Consider the following 16637-nt stretch of genomic DNA (forward strand, 5'->3'; position numbering starts at 1 on the left):
ACGTAGACTAGCTAGACACTAGAGGGAGCACCAGAGACATGACACACATCATTCAACCAATATGCCAGTAAGATAGGACATGACCAATGGGCATTCACAACACTCACAGAGGTGTCACTACCTCAGGAGGCCATTACACCAACCCATATAAAAGGACACAGCGCACATGATCTTCCTCTTTCCAGTGGAGACACTCAGTGAGTACACAGGGTTGATTTGAAACACATTACACCCACTACCTGGATTGTAGCAGACTGGTTCGTCAGTCTGAGCAGCTATAGCTGGATTAACAGGAGAGTCGAATCCAAATAGGAGAATCGTTAACAGTTTAATAAATGTGTTAAAGCTATCTCCAAGTCTGAACCTTCCTTTGTCAGAGTGCACATCAAGGAAGCAGCTTATGCTACGTCAAGAGCATAACAAAACAGTCCCAGTCACCTCTGCGACTAGAAAATGTTTTTTTTCCAAGTCTATCTATACAATCAATTTATTTCAAAGTCCTAAAACCCTCAATCAAATCACACTGTAATCATCTACATTTATATTGATTTAGAATCTCTCCTCATAATGTAAACTTTGGAACCCTTTTAATATTCTCGTTTATCTACACTTTATTTCTTCCAAGTTCAAGACTTTTCTTCAGTGTGGTAGACTGCACACAATACCCCAGATTTGGTTTAAACCAAGGGCTTTGTACGGCTGTAGCAAAACACCATTCAATTTCTTTTATTGCGCTCCTGTATAATCTTGATATACTACGGAGTGTATTATGTGTTACTCAAACCTTGGTACACCATTTATATTCTAGCCCCCTACATCTAAAGCTAAAATTCAAATAACTTTTTTGAGTTTAAAAAAAAAATCTGACCATTACTTTTTAACAATGTGTAGAGGGAGCGCTAAGTCATCACTGTTCCTAACTTTTCACCGTGTATAAAATCCTTGGCTCGAAACTTTTTGGTTCCCAAAATGTATGCTGGTATGAGGGGAACTAAATATCCCCCAAACCCCTTGCGTATTGTCTAAGAACAAGGAGAGGTTTGACCCATTCAACAGTCACACTGGCAAAAGGAAACTGATGTTCATGCCTGCTACCACTTCCCCAGTAAAGGAAATGTTCAGACAATACATCAAACTGAAAAAGGGAAATGTTCTGTTTATTTGTGCCAAAAATCTATTTTTACAGCACAGGCACAAATAATGGGATTTTTTTTCAGTATTTATTGAATTACATTTCAGTTTTCCCTCAGTCCAACTCCATGTTTACTTGCTCATCAATGACAATCACCTTTTTGGTAATCTATATATTTTTTTGTTCCGTTTTTCTCCACAATAAAAAAGGCTAACGCTCTCTCTATTGACAGAGGTTTAGATGAAACTTCACCATTTTTTATTTGTGATATCTGGCTGCATCACAGCCTGGTATTGCAGCTGCTCGGCCCACGACCGTAAGAAAATACAGAGAGTCGTGAACACAGCCCAGTCCATCACGCGGACCCGCCTCCCATCCATTGACTCTGTCTACACTCCCGCTGCCTTGGGAAAACGGGCAGCATAATCAAAGACCTCTCCCACCCGGGTTAAATGCTCTTCTAACTTCTTCCATCAGGCAGGAGATACAAAAGTCTGAGAACACGCACTAACAGGTTCAAAAACAGATTCTTCCCCGCGTAACCGAGTCCTGAATGACCCTCTAAAGGACTGATCTCTCCACACATCGTCTCTACTGAGTAGCACTACACTCCTGCATACTTCACCTGATGTCTATGTATACTTTGTGTATCTATCGTATGGTGTTCATGAATCAATGATCTGTCTAGACTGTATGCAGAACAAAACTTTTCACTGTACCTCGGTACACATGACAATACACCCAAAACTTGTCTTTCCTTAACTTTCATAATAATAATCTTTATTGACACAAATAGGCTTACATTAACACTGCAATGAAGTTACTGTGAAAAGCCCCTAGTCGCCACATTCCAGCACCCGTTCGTGTACACAGAGGGAGAATTAAGAATGTCCAATTCACCTAACAGCACGTCTTTGGGGACTTGTGGGAGGAAACCAGAGCACCCAGAAGAAACCCACGCAGACACGAGGAGAACGTGCAGACTCCACACAGACAGTGACCCAAGCCCGGAATTGAACCTGGGACCCTGAAGCTGTGAAGCAACAGTGCTAACCACTGTGCTACCGTGCCACCCGTCTCTCATCTTATGCTGATTGCAACCAATTGAAAACTAAGATTGGTAGATTTCTGTTGGCCAGAGGTATGGTGTCAGAACCAAGATGGAAATAGGGCCATGTGCTCACTGATGGCTGGGTGCGACAGGCGTGAGGGGCTGAATGGCCTTCCCCCCCTTTCCCTTGAAACAACCTTGCCCCCAACGTGCAAAACAGACCCCTCCCAGAGCCTAAAATCATGCAAGATTTGTATTCACTGTGATATGACCCAGCGCTGTCAGGGTTGGTTACAATTGTTACAATTGGTGAGTTGTCTTCTGGTCTAATTAGGATTTAGCACACTCTGATTCATTTTGTCGTTTCCTCTGTGGCAAAGACATATAGATATAGATATAGAACAGTACAGCACAGAACAGGCCCTTCGGCCCTCGATGTTGTGCCGAGCAATGATCACCCTACTCAAACCCACGTATCCACCCTATACCCGTAACCCCCCCCCCCTTACTTTTTAGGACACTACGGGCAATTTAGCATGGCCAATCCACCTAACCCGCACATCTTTGGACTGTGGGAGGAAACCGGAGCACCCGGAGGAAACCCACGCACACACGGGGAGGACGTGCAGACTCCGCACAGACAGTGACCCAGCCGGGAATCAAACCTGGGACCCTGGAGCTGTGAAGCAATTCTGCTAACCACCATGCTACCGTGCTGCCCCCCACCATGCTACCGTGCTGAACGCGATTTAAAAATATATACATTTGCTTCAACAGTTAACAGCTTGGAATTGAAGAAGTTTGTTATTTTGTCAGTATACTGTGTTTAATCATTGGGGAATCCAGGAAGTGGATTCCCAACACTGAGCCAAGAAACTGCAGAGTGGGGTGGGGGGGGGTGGGGGGGACACAAGACTATTCATTAGATTTCACTGCACTATCATTAACGGCAGGTGCAGTCTCGCCTCCTGGAGACGTTAGACTATTTAGTCAATAAATATTTTAATAAAGCTTTGCTGAATTTCAAAAGTTTTCGACGTGATGGGCGCATTGCTTCCTTGCCAGCTCTAATCCTGAATTGCCAAGTCAGTCCAGGGGAGGTGGGGACGTGTTGGGGACGTGTGTTGACGCCGATGGCTGGTTGCTTGTAGGGTGAAATCTCTGCCAACTCCCCCCCCCCCCCCCCCCCCCCCCCAACCCCCCTTCCCTCGCCAATTAAAGGATTAGGGAAGGTTGTGAGCGCCTCAGCCGGTGACTCATCGGCCCCATTCTGCCTGAGATCACTTCTAAAATGTGCAGCAACTCTCCCGCGCTCTGTCACACACACTATTCGCCTCCCAAAGCTGCATTCTCCAGAATTGGGTTGTTCCCTGCCTTCCACAGGACACCCTGCAAGTGACAGATATGTGACACCCTCCTTGTGTCTCAGCTCCCCCCCCCCCCCCCCCCCACCCCCCACTGTCACCAATTAGTAAATTGTACATCGAACAGTGAAACCAGTTTGTGCCTGGAAGAATAAAACTCAGTCTGTTGTTATTTGTTTTACTACTTTAAACCCTCATGTGAATCTACTGTAACCACTGCATGTCTAACAGGACAAGTTGGTTTTCCTTTTAACAATTTATTTGCATAGGGGTGTGTAAATCGTATCGAAAGCTGGTGTGAGGATTATACAGTCATGTTCTCTTCCAACATGTTAAAATAACTGCAAGTTTCCTGTCCACCCCAGCAAGGTTGTTGACAGACAAGAGAGAGAGAGAGACAATAAATGACTTAAGAGCTATTAAACTTTATCCAGTTTAAACTCTTGTATTTACGGGAGGAGGAGGTGAGGCAATCTTAACTTGACCTCGGAGTCACCCTCAAGAGAAAATGTACCATTGGTTGTATTTAAATGTGAGGTTTTGGTGGGAGGGGCGAGGATCCTGTGGCTGGGAGTTTAGGGTTTGCAGAGAAGGGCAGCTTCTGTGTAGCGCGCACAGGAAGGCGTTGCAATCTCTCTTGGATGCTTGCAATCCCAGCCAGTATCTCTGATCTGGGGCGAGAGCGATGGAAATGTTCCAGGACAAGGAGAGCTATGACCCAGAGGGAATCAGCGACGATTCCTCTGTGAGAGACGAGTCGATCGCTGGGGACAGGGAGCCCAGGGAGAAAGCTGACAGTGCTCAGAAGCCACCCTATTCCTATGTGGCCTTAATAGCGATGGCGATAAAGGAGAGTCAGGACAAGAGGCTCACTCTCAATGGCATCTACCAGTACATCGTGGCTAAGTTTCCTTACTACGAGAGGAACAAGAAGGGATGGCAAAACAGCATCAGGCACAACCTGAGCCTCAACGAGTGTTTTGTCAAGGTTCCCCGAGAAGGTGGCGGAGAGAGAAAGGGCAACTACTGGACTCTCGACCCAGCTTTCGAAGACATGTTTGATAAAGGGAATTACAGGAGGAGGAGGAGGGTTAAGAGGCCGTACCGACCATCATCGTCCCCGTTTCTGCCCGGCAAGCCGTGTGCCAATTACTCGGACCCCTTTTACTACCAGAGCCCCAAGTACCTGCAGCCCCCCTTCGCCGGCAGCTCTTGGCCCGTGGGGCAAGGGCAGCCCCCTGCCTCCATGACCTACCACCAGTCCTGCCAGGCTGCCAATGGCAACGTCAGCCCGGTGCCCATGAATGGACTCGCGTCCCCCTACGGCCCTTACAGCCGAATGCCTTTGGTGCCGGGACCCGCTAGCCCCTATTCTGGCATAGGGCAGCAGGTCAGCCCGGGGGCACATTCAGCCAGCGTCGGATACCAGCTCTCATGCGCCCGGCAGCCTGATGTGCCGGTGGTACACTGTTCGTATTGGGAATATGGACCTATGGCCACCAGAATGGATATGTAACTTTCCAAGACATTTTAAAGTGCATATCATCACTGACGGTGGTAAGACATCTTCTTTGAAAGTGCCAAAACAAAAAAAAAAGCTTGAATTGTTTTGTTTTTTGCTGGTTTGAAGACTTAGCTGGGAAACCAAATGGACACCATGATGCCAGACAAGACAAGGGTTTAGTTAAAAGCTGACTGAGCCTGGGTTGTAAACAATTTTGGTACCAAACGGGGTTCGAAGACGTGTGTTTGTTTGTTTTTAAACTATTCAAAAAGCGAGAGTTTGTTGTTTGAGATTGTTAACAGGGTTTATTTACTTTAAAAGTTCTTAAATTGTTTGACCGTCTGTTGTACTTTGTGAGTTTTGATCTGTTCGTATTTGGTAAATGGAAATGTTCGACAAAATGTTTTTTTTTGTTAAAAGTTCCCGTGTTAAAAACTTTATCGACGTTCTACCAGATGAAGGTTTTGGCCCAATGACCTGTGTGTCAATCAATGCATAGCACTTTTGTGTATTTTTATGTCGAAATAAATGTTTTTTTTCCTAGAGTCTTAGTGTAATTAACTTTGATGCTACCCGTTATTGATAACTATATTCGTACAGCCAAGGTAGTGTGTCAACAGGCATCTTACAATCCGAGTACAGCTCATTTACTTGTGTTAAAACAGTGGATCTATCTAAAAACGAGCGACCATTTGGAGTTTTGCTGCAACAACATTTGAACATTATGTTCACTAATGCCAAGGACAAACTTCAAGTTAAAGTAAATGTGAAACCCTAGATTTCTGACGTCCGATTTTACCCTCAGATAATCCGGGGCTGATTTTCTTGCACAGCAGCGGGCTTTCTGTCTCTGTCCCCATATCTTTGCCCGTCCTTGTATTTCAATAAATTAAAGAAAACTCAGCAAATCGGAGTAGAACTCAAATTGAAGTGTTAACTTGTCGAAGCAGCCAGAGTTCTCGCAAAAGGGTTGATGCAAATGGGATCATTATTGATTCTTAATGTTGAGAAATGGTGAGAAATTGTGAATCGACATTAAAACTCAACCGATGTAACAATATCTTTGCCAAAGGTTCAAATTGCAAAAAGGACAATAAAATGCAATTTTATTTTCAAGGTTCTTGCATAAACGACCCGGCATTTTGTGATTTCGAAAAGAATGATCACTTCTTTTAAATTAAATTATGAGAGGGAGTCTCGATAAGTTAAACATCTAACACCTCTGTATATATTTGTGATCTTACGTGTTTTATTAGTTGTTACAGCAGCCTGAAATAACACTTAGTTTTATTAGTCACTTAGTGTTCCTTGATCAAGCTATCAAGGTATTTGAGAAAGGCGCCCAGTGACAACCTGTGAACAGGTCACACGAAATTATTTTTTAAAAACTAAGCGAGTTTTTAAGAAAGGGGGTTTTGTTTTCAGGTATGTCAAGTTGGAAAGGGAAAGACTCGTTAATTTACATCGTATCTCTATTCCTGAGTAATAAAACCACGTACCAGGAAAGTTAGCTGCATATTAAGCTTTAATGCGCCAAACACGAGACACGATAAACTTTCAACTTACAGCATCTAAGGGGGATTGTTTTTTTTTTACATAGCAAAGGCAGTTTTCAGGAGATCTGACTGAATGGCAAAGAAAAGAGGCAACTTTTATGTTCTGCGGTGAAATTAAACGGCTGTCAGAAGGACAGGTATTCAGTGACAGACAAGTTCTGTGTTTGAAAGGTGCAAGAAAACAGTTTCGGTCTGTTTTCAGTGTATGTTTTATTTGTTTTCCCATTAACTGGGTGTACTGGGATCTCGTTCATTGCGTCTAATTTACGGTAATCGTTAGCCACAAAACATTCTGGACGTCGGAAATGTGAAACTTTAAAAAATTGGAAAATGCTGGAAGTGTTCACAGCAGCGACACGTGGGGAATCAGGATTAAACATTCCCTTTGGCCAGGAAGATTCGGTTTTGACTGCATTGCCATCGACTGCTTGTCTTAAACCTGGCATAAAGGAGTTCAAATGCAATGTCAAAACCCTTGCCAACCTACTTGTGGATAACTTAACAAGGAGAAATATGAAATGTTCAAGATGCGCTGGGGGGGGGGGGGGGGGGGGGGGGGGGGGTGACACGGTGTTAATATCAACAGATAAAAAAGGGACATGTGATTTAGAATTCTAGGCATCAATTCTCACCCGCAGTTTGGTGCGGAGGGAACATTAGGCCTCACGGTAGCATGGTGGTTAGCATCAATGCTTCACAGCTCCAGGGTGCCAGGTTCGGTTCCCGGTTGGGTCACTGTCTGTGTGCAGTCTGCACGTCCTCCCCCTGTGTGCGTGGGTTTCCTCCGGGTGCTCCGGTTTCCTCCCTCAGTCCAAAGATGTGCGGGTTAGGTGGATTGGCCATGATAAATTGCCCGTAGTGTAAGGTTAATGGGGGGATTGTTGGGTTACGGGTATACGGGTTACGTGGGTTTGAGTAGGGTGATCATTGCTCTGCACAACATCGAGGGCCGAAGGGCCTGTTCTGTGCTGTACTGTTCTATGACTGACCGGAGAATCCTCTCATTGGGAGGAATCAGTGGGGAAAATGCCGTTACCCACAAACTGTGCGGACATTTCCCGGTGAGTGTGTTGGAGAGGTCGGTAAGGTGCCGGGTGACACTAATACCTGGAATCCGTTCATCTGTGCAGTCAGCACATTGAGCCTAATATTTAAACTCCCAGTGCATTCAAACCTGGTCTAGTTGGAAAGTAAGTTTCCTTTTTGTGACCAGTGAAAATTGGATAGGCAGATTCTCTCCCCACGGTTACCATCGAAGCGTTTTTCAGAAAGGTCACATTCCGCCAGCCTCAGTCACCCTGGGTGATAAACCCTCTCATCTGTGTGTGTGTGTGTGGGGGGGGGGGGGGGGGGGGTGTTTGGGGGGGGGGGGGGGGGGGGGTAAAAACTCACCGGGATGAATTACAAGGCAGAAAACCTCAGAAACAAAACCGACCTCAAGCACCACAATTCAGAATCTAAGTCCTCGGTGGACAGTAACTCTCGTGTATCTGCCCATTTAACCCCCCCCCCCCTCAACACACAACACATTTTAAGCAGATTGAACAAAGAACTGGACTCGGTAACTCCTTCAATTACTCAGCACCTTCCTCCCAGGCGGCGTTACAATTGTTGTGCCAAATATTGTAAATAATTTTCCCCTAATTCCCTCTCTTCCCTTCCCAACCACTCGACCCCCAACTCCACTCTGTGCCGATATCTTGTTTTGGCTGTTTGACCCGTCCCCACCTGACCAGTCAGTCACTTCCAGACAAAACAGACGCCAGCAGACCAGGTGGCTGAACATTGTAGCGAACCCAAGCCACAGAACGCAGCTATTGGCCGCCTGGTTACCAATGGTACATAGTTTAGCTGCAGACAGTAAAAGTTATTCGATGGTTTACAAATATTGTATATTTGTGGGGTTAACTGTGGCAATTCGATTTACAAACTGATCAATCAAAGCTAAGGTGTCGTTTCACACCTACCAGCCCAGTCCTGCGTATGTTTCAAAATAAGTTTCATTTGCAAATTTGAGTGCATGCTGCACATCAGTGTTTAGAAATCGCCGACCAAGCCGATTGCGGCTACAGCGATTGTACTTTAGCCGCACGTTGGCACAAGATAGCTTAAATGAAGTCAGAAAGTACAAATAATTCATTTTTATTTAAACATCGGGCGGTAAAACACTAATGTTGCTCCTTGCCCCGTTTGGTTTTCGTCCTTGAAGTTTGGGCAACAAACTCACAGAAGTTTCGAGTACACGTGCGGTTCTGAGAGGCGCTAGTGGCCAATGCCAGTATCTTATCATTCACACATCTCCACTGGCCGCTATTGCCATTACTCACATCTGGATTACTAACCAACTGGCCAAGCTGTCCCACTGTGCGCTGTTATTAAACCGACCAAACACCTTGTGTGTGGTAGACTATTTGTTGGATATTGTTTGCTATGATCAGTCAACGACTCCATTATCGTGGACGACCAGAGGGTAGAAGGTGTATCCGGTGAACCATTGCTCAAAATGCTTAGGTGGCAGTTCATTTTAGATTAGATTTAGATTTATTGCCGGGGTACATAGGTACAGTGAAAAGTATTGTTCTGAGTACAGTCCAGACAGATAGCTCCATACGTGAGCAATCATGTGGGGTTACGGGGATAAAGGGGATAGGGTGGAGGCGTGGGGTTTAAGTAGGGTGCTCTTTCCAAGGGCCGGTGCAGACTCGATGGGCTGAATGGCCTCCTTCTGCACTGAAAATTCTAGGATTCTATGAGAAAACATAGGGCATACGATAAATACACGAGGATACATCATGTAAATACATAAACATAGATTAAATTAAACATAATTTTTGGGAGCCCACTTGGACGTGGCAATATCTTGGTATTTGGTCAGGTAGCATTCCTGATGGATATCCACCTGGGAATTTCACAGGAGCTGAATAACGAGTTCAGTCATTGGCCGCACTATTTTAAAAAAAAGTTAAATCGATTTCCCTTAAATGACTCCTCACAGGACATGAAGATTGAGGTTTGTGGAAGGTTGTTCTTGGGAAAAATTGTTGGGACAAAATTAATATCTCCCACATCAGGTATGAGGCGAGTTTTGAAGTTGGAAGATCATCACCCTTTTCTCCTGAGATCTTGACGTCTTCGCTTGAATTCAAAGTTAGCTGTTGATTTTTTAAAAAAGTAATTCAGTTAAAAATAACAAAATTCGCGCTCTCCAAATATTTAGCACAAGGGGACAGAGACAATAGCTAAGCGATCAATTCCTACAATGCATAATGTTAACGTTCACAACAAGAGTAAGATTTCGGCCATCTAGCTATCCACGGTTTGCTCGTTGCCCAGTCAGTGAAGTTTTTTAAAATTTCGTTTCAATAATGAACATTTCAGGCAAAATAGTAAATGGCGTTCCTACCAAACAACGACTTTTTAATTCTTGCGGATTTTGCATTGTCATAGTTTTTTTAAAAATTCTTTAACGGGACGAGGCTGTCCCTGGCCAGCATGTTTTGCCCTTGAGAAGGTGGTGGGGATGAGCTGCTCCAGTCTGTGCGGTGTAGGTATACCCACGGTGCTGTTAGGGAGGGACATTGGTTTCTTGTGAAGCAGTTCTATTTAATAAACGGAATTATACACAATGCACTTAAAATATCGTTGACAGCGTATTCTATTAAGGTCACAGGCACTAAGTACACTGTAGACCTCTCAGGCAGGGTGGCCCACGTTTAGTTCAGTTTCCCGTTGTTTCACTTGAAAGTGTTTTACAATTGGAGCAGAATTCTGACAGCTTGGGCGGGTTTCTCGGTGGTTATCTCGCCGGCTTAGCTACCCGTTACATCGAAACACGACCCTTCCCGAAGTTTTCGAAGTGAGTTTTAAATATCGCAGGCACGCCGTACTGTTAAAACGAAAGGTAGATGTGGTTTCTCCCTCTCTGCGAGTTTATCGTTCACAAAGTGTCCCTAACATTAATGAGCGAGATGCAAATTGGTCAAATTCATGCCGTTCAACCATTTCCACCGCGGGCTGTTGAATCTGTCGCTAAAACAAACAGGACATTTCTGATGTCTTTCCTAACTGTGGGAATACAGCAGCGTAAATATGCACCGACAAGAGTCATTTCAAAATGTGGCACATTGGAAACAGGGGCTACATGAATGTTACATTTGTGGTAACTCAGTTTCCCCGCTGAACTCTGCACTAATTGATGTCCTCCCTCTGTTCAGGATCTATACAGCCCATGGTTGGATTTATATATGTCCATGTACATCCCAGCTGTACAGTAACTTTGTGACCAGAATATCATTTCCACACACAATCTGATTGAAACACAGGACAGAAACAGACGGGAAATCACACGGCTCATTTTCAGCAGCTATAACAGATAGAAACGATTCATGATGCACCGTTATTCCATGTTGCAATGAGTTTTCAGAGCTGGAAGGAATTCTTCCATCCCCACCTCCTGCAGAATCGTGGGATTTTACAATACAGAAGGAGACCATTCGGCCCATCCACCCCCGTGGCCGCTCTGGGAGTGTGCTGTCTATTTAGTAGCACTTCCCTTGTCCTTTGTTTAATCTTAACTATTCATCCCCCTTTTAAAAAAATAATAAACCTATGCGCAGTCAGATTCCCCAATTAATTCTGTTAAGTCATTTCGTATATTAACATTCTTTTACGTGGAGAAACGCCTCCCTCGCTCATTTCCTTCCTCTGGCCATGATCCTTACTGGTATTGACAGCTCACTGGCTAGGGAAAATTGTTTCCCCCTGTTTACCCACAAATTCTTAACACACCATTTCCACCCAGAGTCACCAGTGCTGGTGTTAACCTGTATGTGTGTGAGACCATTCGGCCCATCGAGTCTGCACCGGCTCTTGGAAAGAGCACCCTACCCAAAGTCAACACCTCCACCCTATCCCCATAACCCAGTAACCCCACCCAACACTAAGGGCAATTTTGGACACCAAGGGCAATTTATCACGGCCAATCCACCTAACCTGCACACCTTTGGGCTGTGGGAGGAAACCGGAGCACCCGGAGGAAACCCATGCACACACAGGGAGGATGTGCAGACTCCGCACAGACAGTGACCCAAACCAGAATCAAACCTGGTACCCTGGAGCTGTGAAGCAATCGTGCTATCCACAATGCTACCGTGCTGCCCCGAGCTTGCTTCAGATTTCCAACATTGATAACTGTTGTTTTTTACCTCGGAAAAGTTGTGAAAGTTATGAGAAAAACACTGTAGCCCCAGTACACACACACACACACATATAGACACTGTGGGTGCCCCTACACAATGTGGACTGCAGTGGTTAGGGACGTGTAATAAGCCAACTTTGCCCACACATCCCATGCATGGATTTAGCAAAATACTTACACCTGCACATTACACCACAGCATACCTACACCGTACCAACGTTCTGAGATGCCGTGAGTGGATATTTTAGTGGATCAAGGAGAAAATTGGGTAATCTTAATTTGATTCATTTAATAAATCTGGAATGAAAAAAAAACAGTATCTGTAATCCTGACCGGCAAACTAGTGGTTGGTTGTTAAAAACAAGACACAATTGTTTCATCAGTGCCTTTAGGGGAGGACATCTGCTGTCCTTACCTGCTCGGGATTACAGCTCTGGGGCAGCACGGTAGCATTGTGGATAGCTCAATCGCTTCACAGCTCCAGGGTCCCAGGTTCGATTCCGGCTTGGGTCACTGTCTGTGCGGAGTCTGCACATCCTCCCTGTTTGTGCATGGGTTTCCTCCGGGTGCTCCGGTTTCCTCCCACAGTCCAAAGATGTGCAGGTTAGGTGGATTGGCCATGATAAATTGCCCGTAGTGTCCAAAATTGCCCTTAGTGTTGGGTGGGGTTACTGGGTTATGGGGATAGGGTGGAGTTGTTGACCTTGGGTAGGGTGCTCTTTCCAAGAGCCGGTGCAGACTCGATGGGCTGAATGGCCTCCTTCTGCACTGTAAATTCTATGATACACCTGACTCCAGACCCAACAGCAATTGAAATGGCCAAGCGGGCCACTCAATTGTGTTCAGTGATGCAACACACCACCAACTCCAGCTTACCCGAACAGGCGCCGGAATGTGGTGACTAGGGGCTTTTCACAGTAACTTCATACTTGTGACAATAAAAGTATATTATTATATATATATTTTAAAAAACTTACTTGCACAAATAACCGCAACTTTCTTTATTAGCCTCCGGCTCCATGTGGCATTTAAAAGCTATGGGGCTAGACGATGTGTTACAATCATGAACACAAATGAAAGAAGTTCACAAAGTTCTGGAATCTCCCCCCCCCCCCTGGCCCAATGAGCATCTGCTTTATGCAGCAGCCCATACTGAATGGACCAATCTATCTCAGATACCCTACAAGCGAGGAAGAACAGCAAACACACGTAATTGCCTGTGCAAATTCAAAGTTGGTTAAATATAATCACTGACAATGCCTATATCAAGAGCCTTTTCAGTAACAGCGATAACCACAAATTAGGAATATAAACTTGTCATTTATGTGCTAAATATTAATAATACTGCATGTTAACAACATATAATTTCTGTGATGTAGTTTGTACTCACTACTGTGAACTTTCACACTCATGATTTTACATCAGAAAAAAAAAACGTATTGAAGAAACTTAAAGGGACCAAAAGCCAAAAAATGTCCAAAATCCCGAGGGTTGGAAAAGAGGTTGCCTCAGAGATAGTGGGGTGCACTTGTTACGAGTTTCAAACATTCCCTAAATTCTAGAACAGTCCCTGAGGGTCGGAAGTTGGCAAATGCTATTCCAGAAAGGAGGGAGAGAGCAAACTGGGCAGTCATCGGGAAAATAGTGGAATCTGTCACTAAGGAAGTCCTAACAATATTCTCAGAAAATTATAGTATGACCAGACAAAGTCAATGCAGTTTTACCAAAGAGAAATTGTGTTTGACGAATTGATTAAAATCTTTCAAGAATCAAGGTAGATGAAGGGAATTTAGTAGATGTGGTATACTTGGATTTTGGTACTCGTACCAATGAATCTCAGCTGCCCTTTAACAGTATTTTGATTTTGATTTGATTTATTGTCACATTACAGAAGTGCAGTGAAAAGTATTTTTCTGCGGCCGAGGGAACGTACACAGTACACACATAGTAGACAAAAAGAATAATCAACAGAGAACATTGACAAATGGTACATCGACAAACAGTAATTGGTTACAGTACGGAACAAGGGGCTAAACAAAGCAATACACGAGCAAGAGCAGCACAGGGCATCGTGAATAGTGTTCTTCCAGGGATTAGTCCAAGGGGGAGTCATTGAGGAGTCTTGTAGCTGTGGGGAAGAAGCTGTTCCTGTCTGGATGTGTGGGTCTTCAGACTTCTGTACCTACTGCCTGATGGAAGGGTCTGGAAGAAGGCAATGCCTGGGTGGGAGGGGGTCTCTGATAATGCTGTCTGCCTTCCTGAGGCAGTGGGAAGTATAGACAGAATCAATGTGGTGTATGTGGGGAGATACATTGTGAAATCTTTTGAGTTGCTGGTTATTACTGCATTATAATCATATCTAACCACGGGTCATCTTAAAAATTCACTTAACACTGGTTAAAATGATTCAATATGTGGTGTCTATGTTGTGTTAATATATTCTTATTTTTAATTAATTTTCTCACCCAGGTGGCATTTTTGTGTTCAGCTTAAGGAAACGTGTTACAACCCAGAGAACCACCTGTTCCATTTCTATATTTATTAGTTTCATTGCATATCTCAGAGTCATTTTACAAAACAGGTGAGTTTTAAAAAAAAACAATCCTATTAAAATAAACTCCCTACATTCTCGTTTTGTGTTATTACCCAAATCCCACGGTGAATGAACTACATTTGGGAAAATTGCTCTCGGCAGCTTTGTTGAAGAGTTTCTCAGGTATTTCCTTTTCGATGCGTTTTACGAACAGAGGAAATTAACGACCGGGAGAACTTATGCTGCAACCCATCTTCTCCAGACTAATGGCAAGTATTGGCCGTTCTGTGCTGACTGCTATGTGACCTGCAGCAAAGTCAATATTATTGTGGCAAAGCAAAGTCTGGTGTGTGGTTACCGTCTGCTCCACTCGGGATCATTTATGGGCCTGGCAGTGTCTCCTTTTAGCAACAAATACCGAAAATGCTGGATAAACTCAGCAGGCCCGGCAGCCCCTGTGGAGAGAGAGAGGTGACTTTTCCTACGAAGAACAATTAAAAAAATGTGACAGTAAATGATTTTCTTCAATAAAATTGGATGGATTCCAATTGTTAACGTTAGCCTACAAAAATAAGACAAAGTGTAAAATTGTACCCTTAAAATAAAATGGGACCAGTTGTTCTTCCCCGGCAAAGCTAAGTAGGTAAGGTTCTCAATCCATTCTTCAACGCCTTTACCCAAGAAAGTGAAATCGTTTCTGATGAGCTCGTCAGTAAACTAAGGTCAGCAAGACTGGTTTGAGAATTGTGGAAACCCTTATAAGTAAGCGATGGGCCTCTTACTGATCTTGTCCCCCCCCACCCCCAGTCCCACACCTACTCATCCAAGCCCCCCCCCTCTAATAAACCCTTCAGAATGACTCTGATCCCTTCAAATTGGTCTTAAAATGTAATTGCATTAATAATAGCGATTGATGTCCCTGTCTTCGGATGGTGTTGTTGGGGGTGCTGCTGGGGAGGGTGGTGGGGGAGGGGGTGTGGGGGATTGTCCTCCTCGGAACTTTGTATCAATTTCAGAGAATGTCCTCCCTTCGCCCCCCCCCCCCCCCCCCCCCCGCCCCCGGCCCCCAAATTGAGTTTTGCTGCTATGAGACAAGGTGGAGGAAGGAGCAACACCAGAAACTGGCTGCTGCCTGAGCAAGGAACCAGGAACTATCCGGCGTGAATAATTGACAAAAATTAAAAGGGCGAATGTACACAGTTTGTCAGAGTCCAATTATTTGTTGCATTTTAATCGAATGGTTTATTTATTTTCATCAAAGTAAAGTTAAACCCATGGATCTCTCTCCCTGCCCTTTGAATTTACACCTGAATTTATTTGTTCAAATATCAGTCGGTTCGTGAAAATTCTGGTGATAAAAGCGGTACCAGCTCCAAAGAACTGAAGATGGATATCAATAACATTGTGATCGTTTCACTGAAAAAAAAATCATTTCCACCCTCGAACTATTTGTTAATTGCTGCTTGAAATATTCACACCTGACTTCTGGTTGCGTGATGCGGAGCTAAGCCGCACGTTCAGTGGCTCCCGCTATGTTCGGTCTTTTGGGCTCTTTTAAGGGCCCGCAGCGGCACTGGCTGAACTTTTCCCGGTGGGGGAACACATCTGCTGTGATCATCTGCCGGTGGATGGACTGGACCAGGAGCGGAGCGGTCAAAAAATCGGCTTTGGAGCAGAGAATGGTGCGAGGCAGGAAGATCAAGATGGCGATGGGCGGGGAACCGGCAGTGTGGCAGCAGTGGGTGCAGGAGCAGCAGGAGCTGCTTCAGCGCTGTTTCAGAGAGCTGAAAGCTGAGCTGCTGGAACCGCTTAAGGCCTCACAGGATAAGCTCATGGCGACCCAGACGGCTCAGGGTGCAGAGATCCGCGTGTTACGGCAAAAGGCCTCGGAGAATGAGGATGAAATTCTAGGCCTGGCAGTTAAGGTGGAGTCGCAAGAGGCGTTCCACAAGAAATGGCAAGCGAGGGTGGAGGAGATGGAGAACCGCTCGCGGCGGAAGAACTTGCGGATCCTGGGCCTCCCGGAGGGGCTGGAAGGTTCGGACTTGGGGGCCTATGTGGCCGTGATGTTGAACTCGCTAATGGGTGCGGGGTCCTTCCAAGGGCCCTTGGAGCTGGAGGGTGCCCATCGAGTGTTGCTGAGGAAGCCCAGGCCGAACGAGCCGCCTCGGGCGGTGCTGGTTTGCATTCACCGCTTCGTTGACCGTGAATGTGTGCTGAGATGGGCGAAGGAGAGGAGCAGCAGGTGGGAGAATGCAGAGATCCGGATTTATCAGGATTGGAGCACGGAGGTGGCGAAG

The 16637-nt window shown here is 45.1% G+C and overlaps 1 protein-coding gene across 1 annotated transcript; it reads left to right on the plus strand.

The window, feature by feature from the left end:
* The first annotated feature begins 4113 nt into the window (after window positions 1-4113).
* Window positions 4114-5596, plus strand: foxl2l (forkhead box L2-like). The gene has a single exon (XM_038773363.1). The coding sequence runs from the start codon at window positions 4233-4235 to the stop codon at window positions 5061-5063; it is 831 nt and encodes a 276-aa protein (XP_038629291.1). The 5' UTR covers window positions 4114-4232; the 3' UTR covers window positions 5064-5596.
* The last annotated feature ends 11041 nt before the right edge of the window (window positions 5597-16637 follow it).

Source organism: Scyliorhinus canicula, chromosome 16 (assembly GCF_902713615.1).
Source record: "Scyliorhinus canicula chromosome 16, sScyCan1.1, whole genome shotgun sequence".
NCBI classification, from domain to species: domain Eukaryota; kingdom Metazoa; phylum Chordata; class Chondrichthyes; order Carcharhiniformes; family Scyliorhinidae; genus Scyliorhinus; species Scyliorhinus canicula.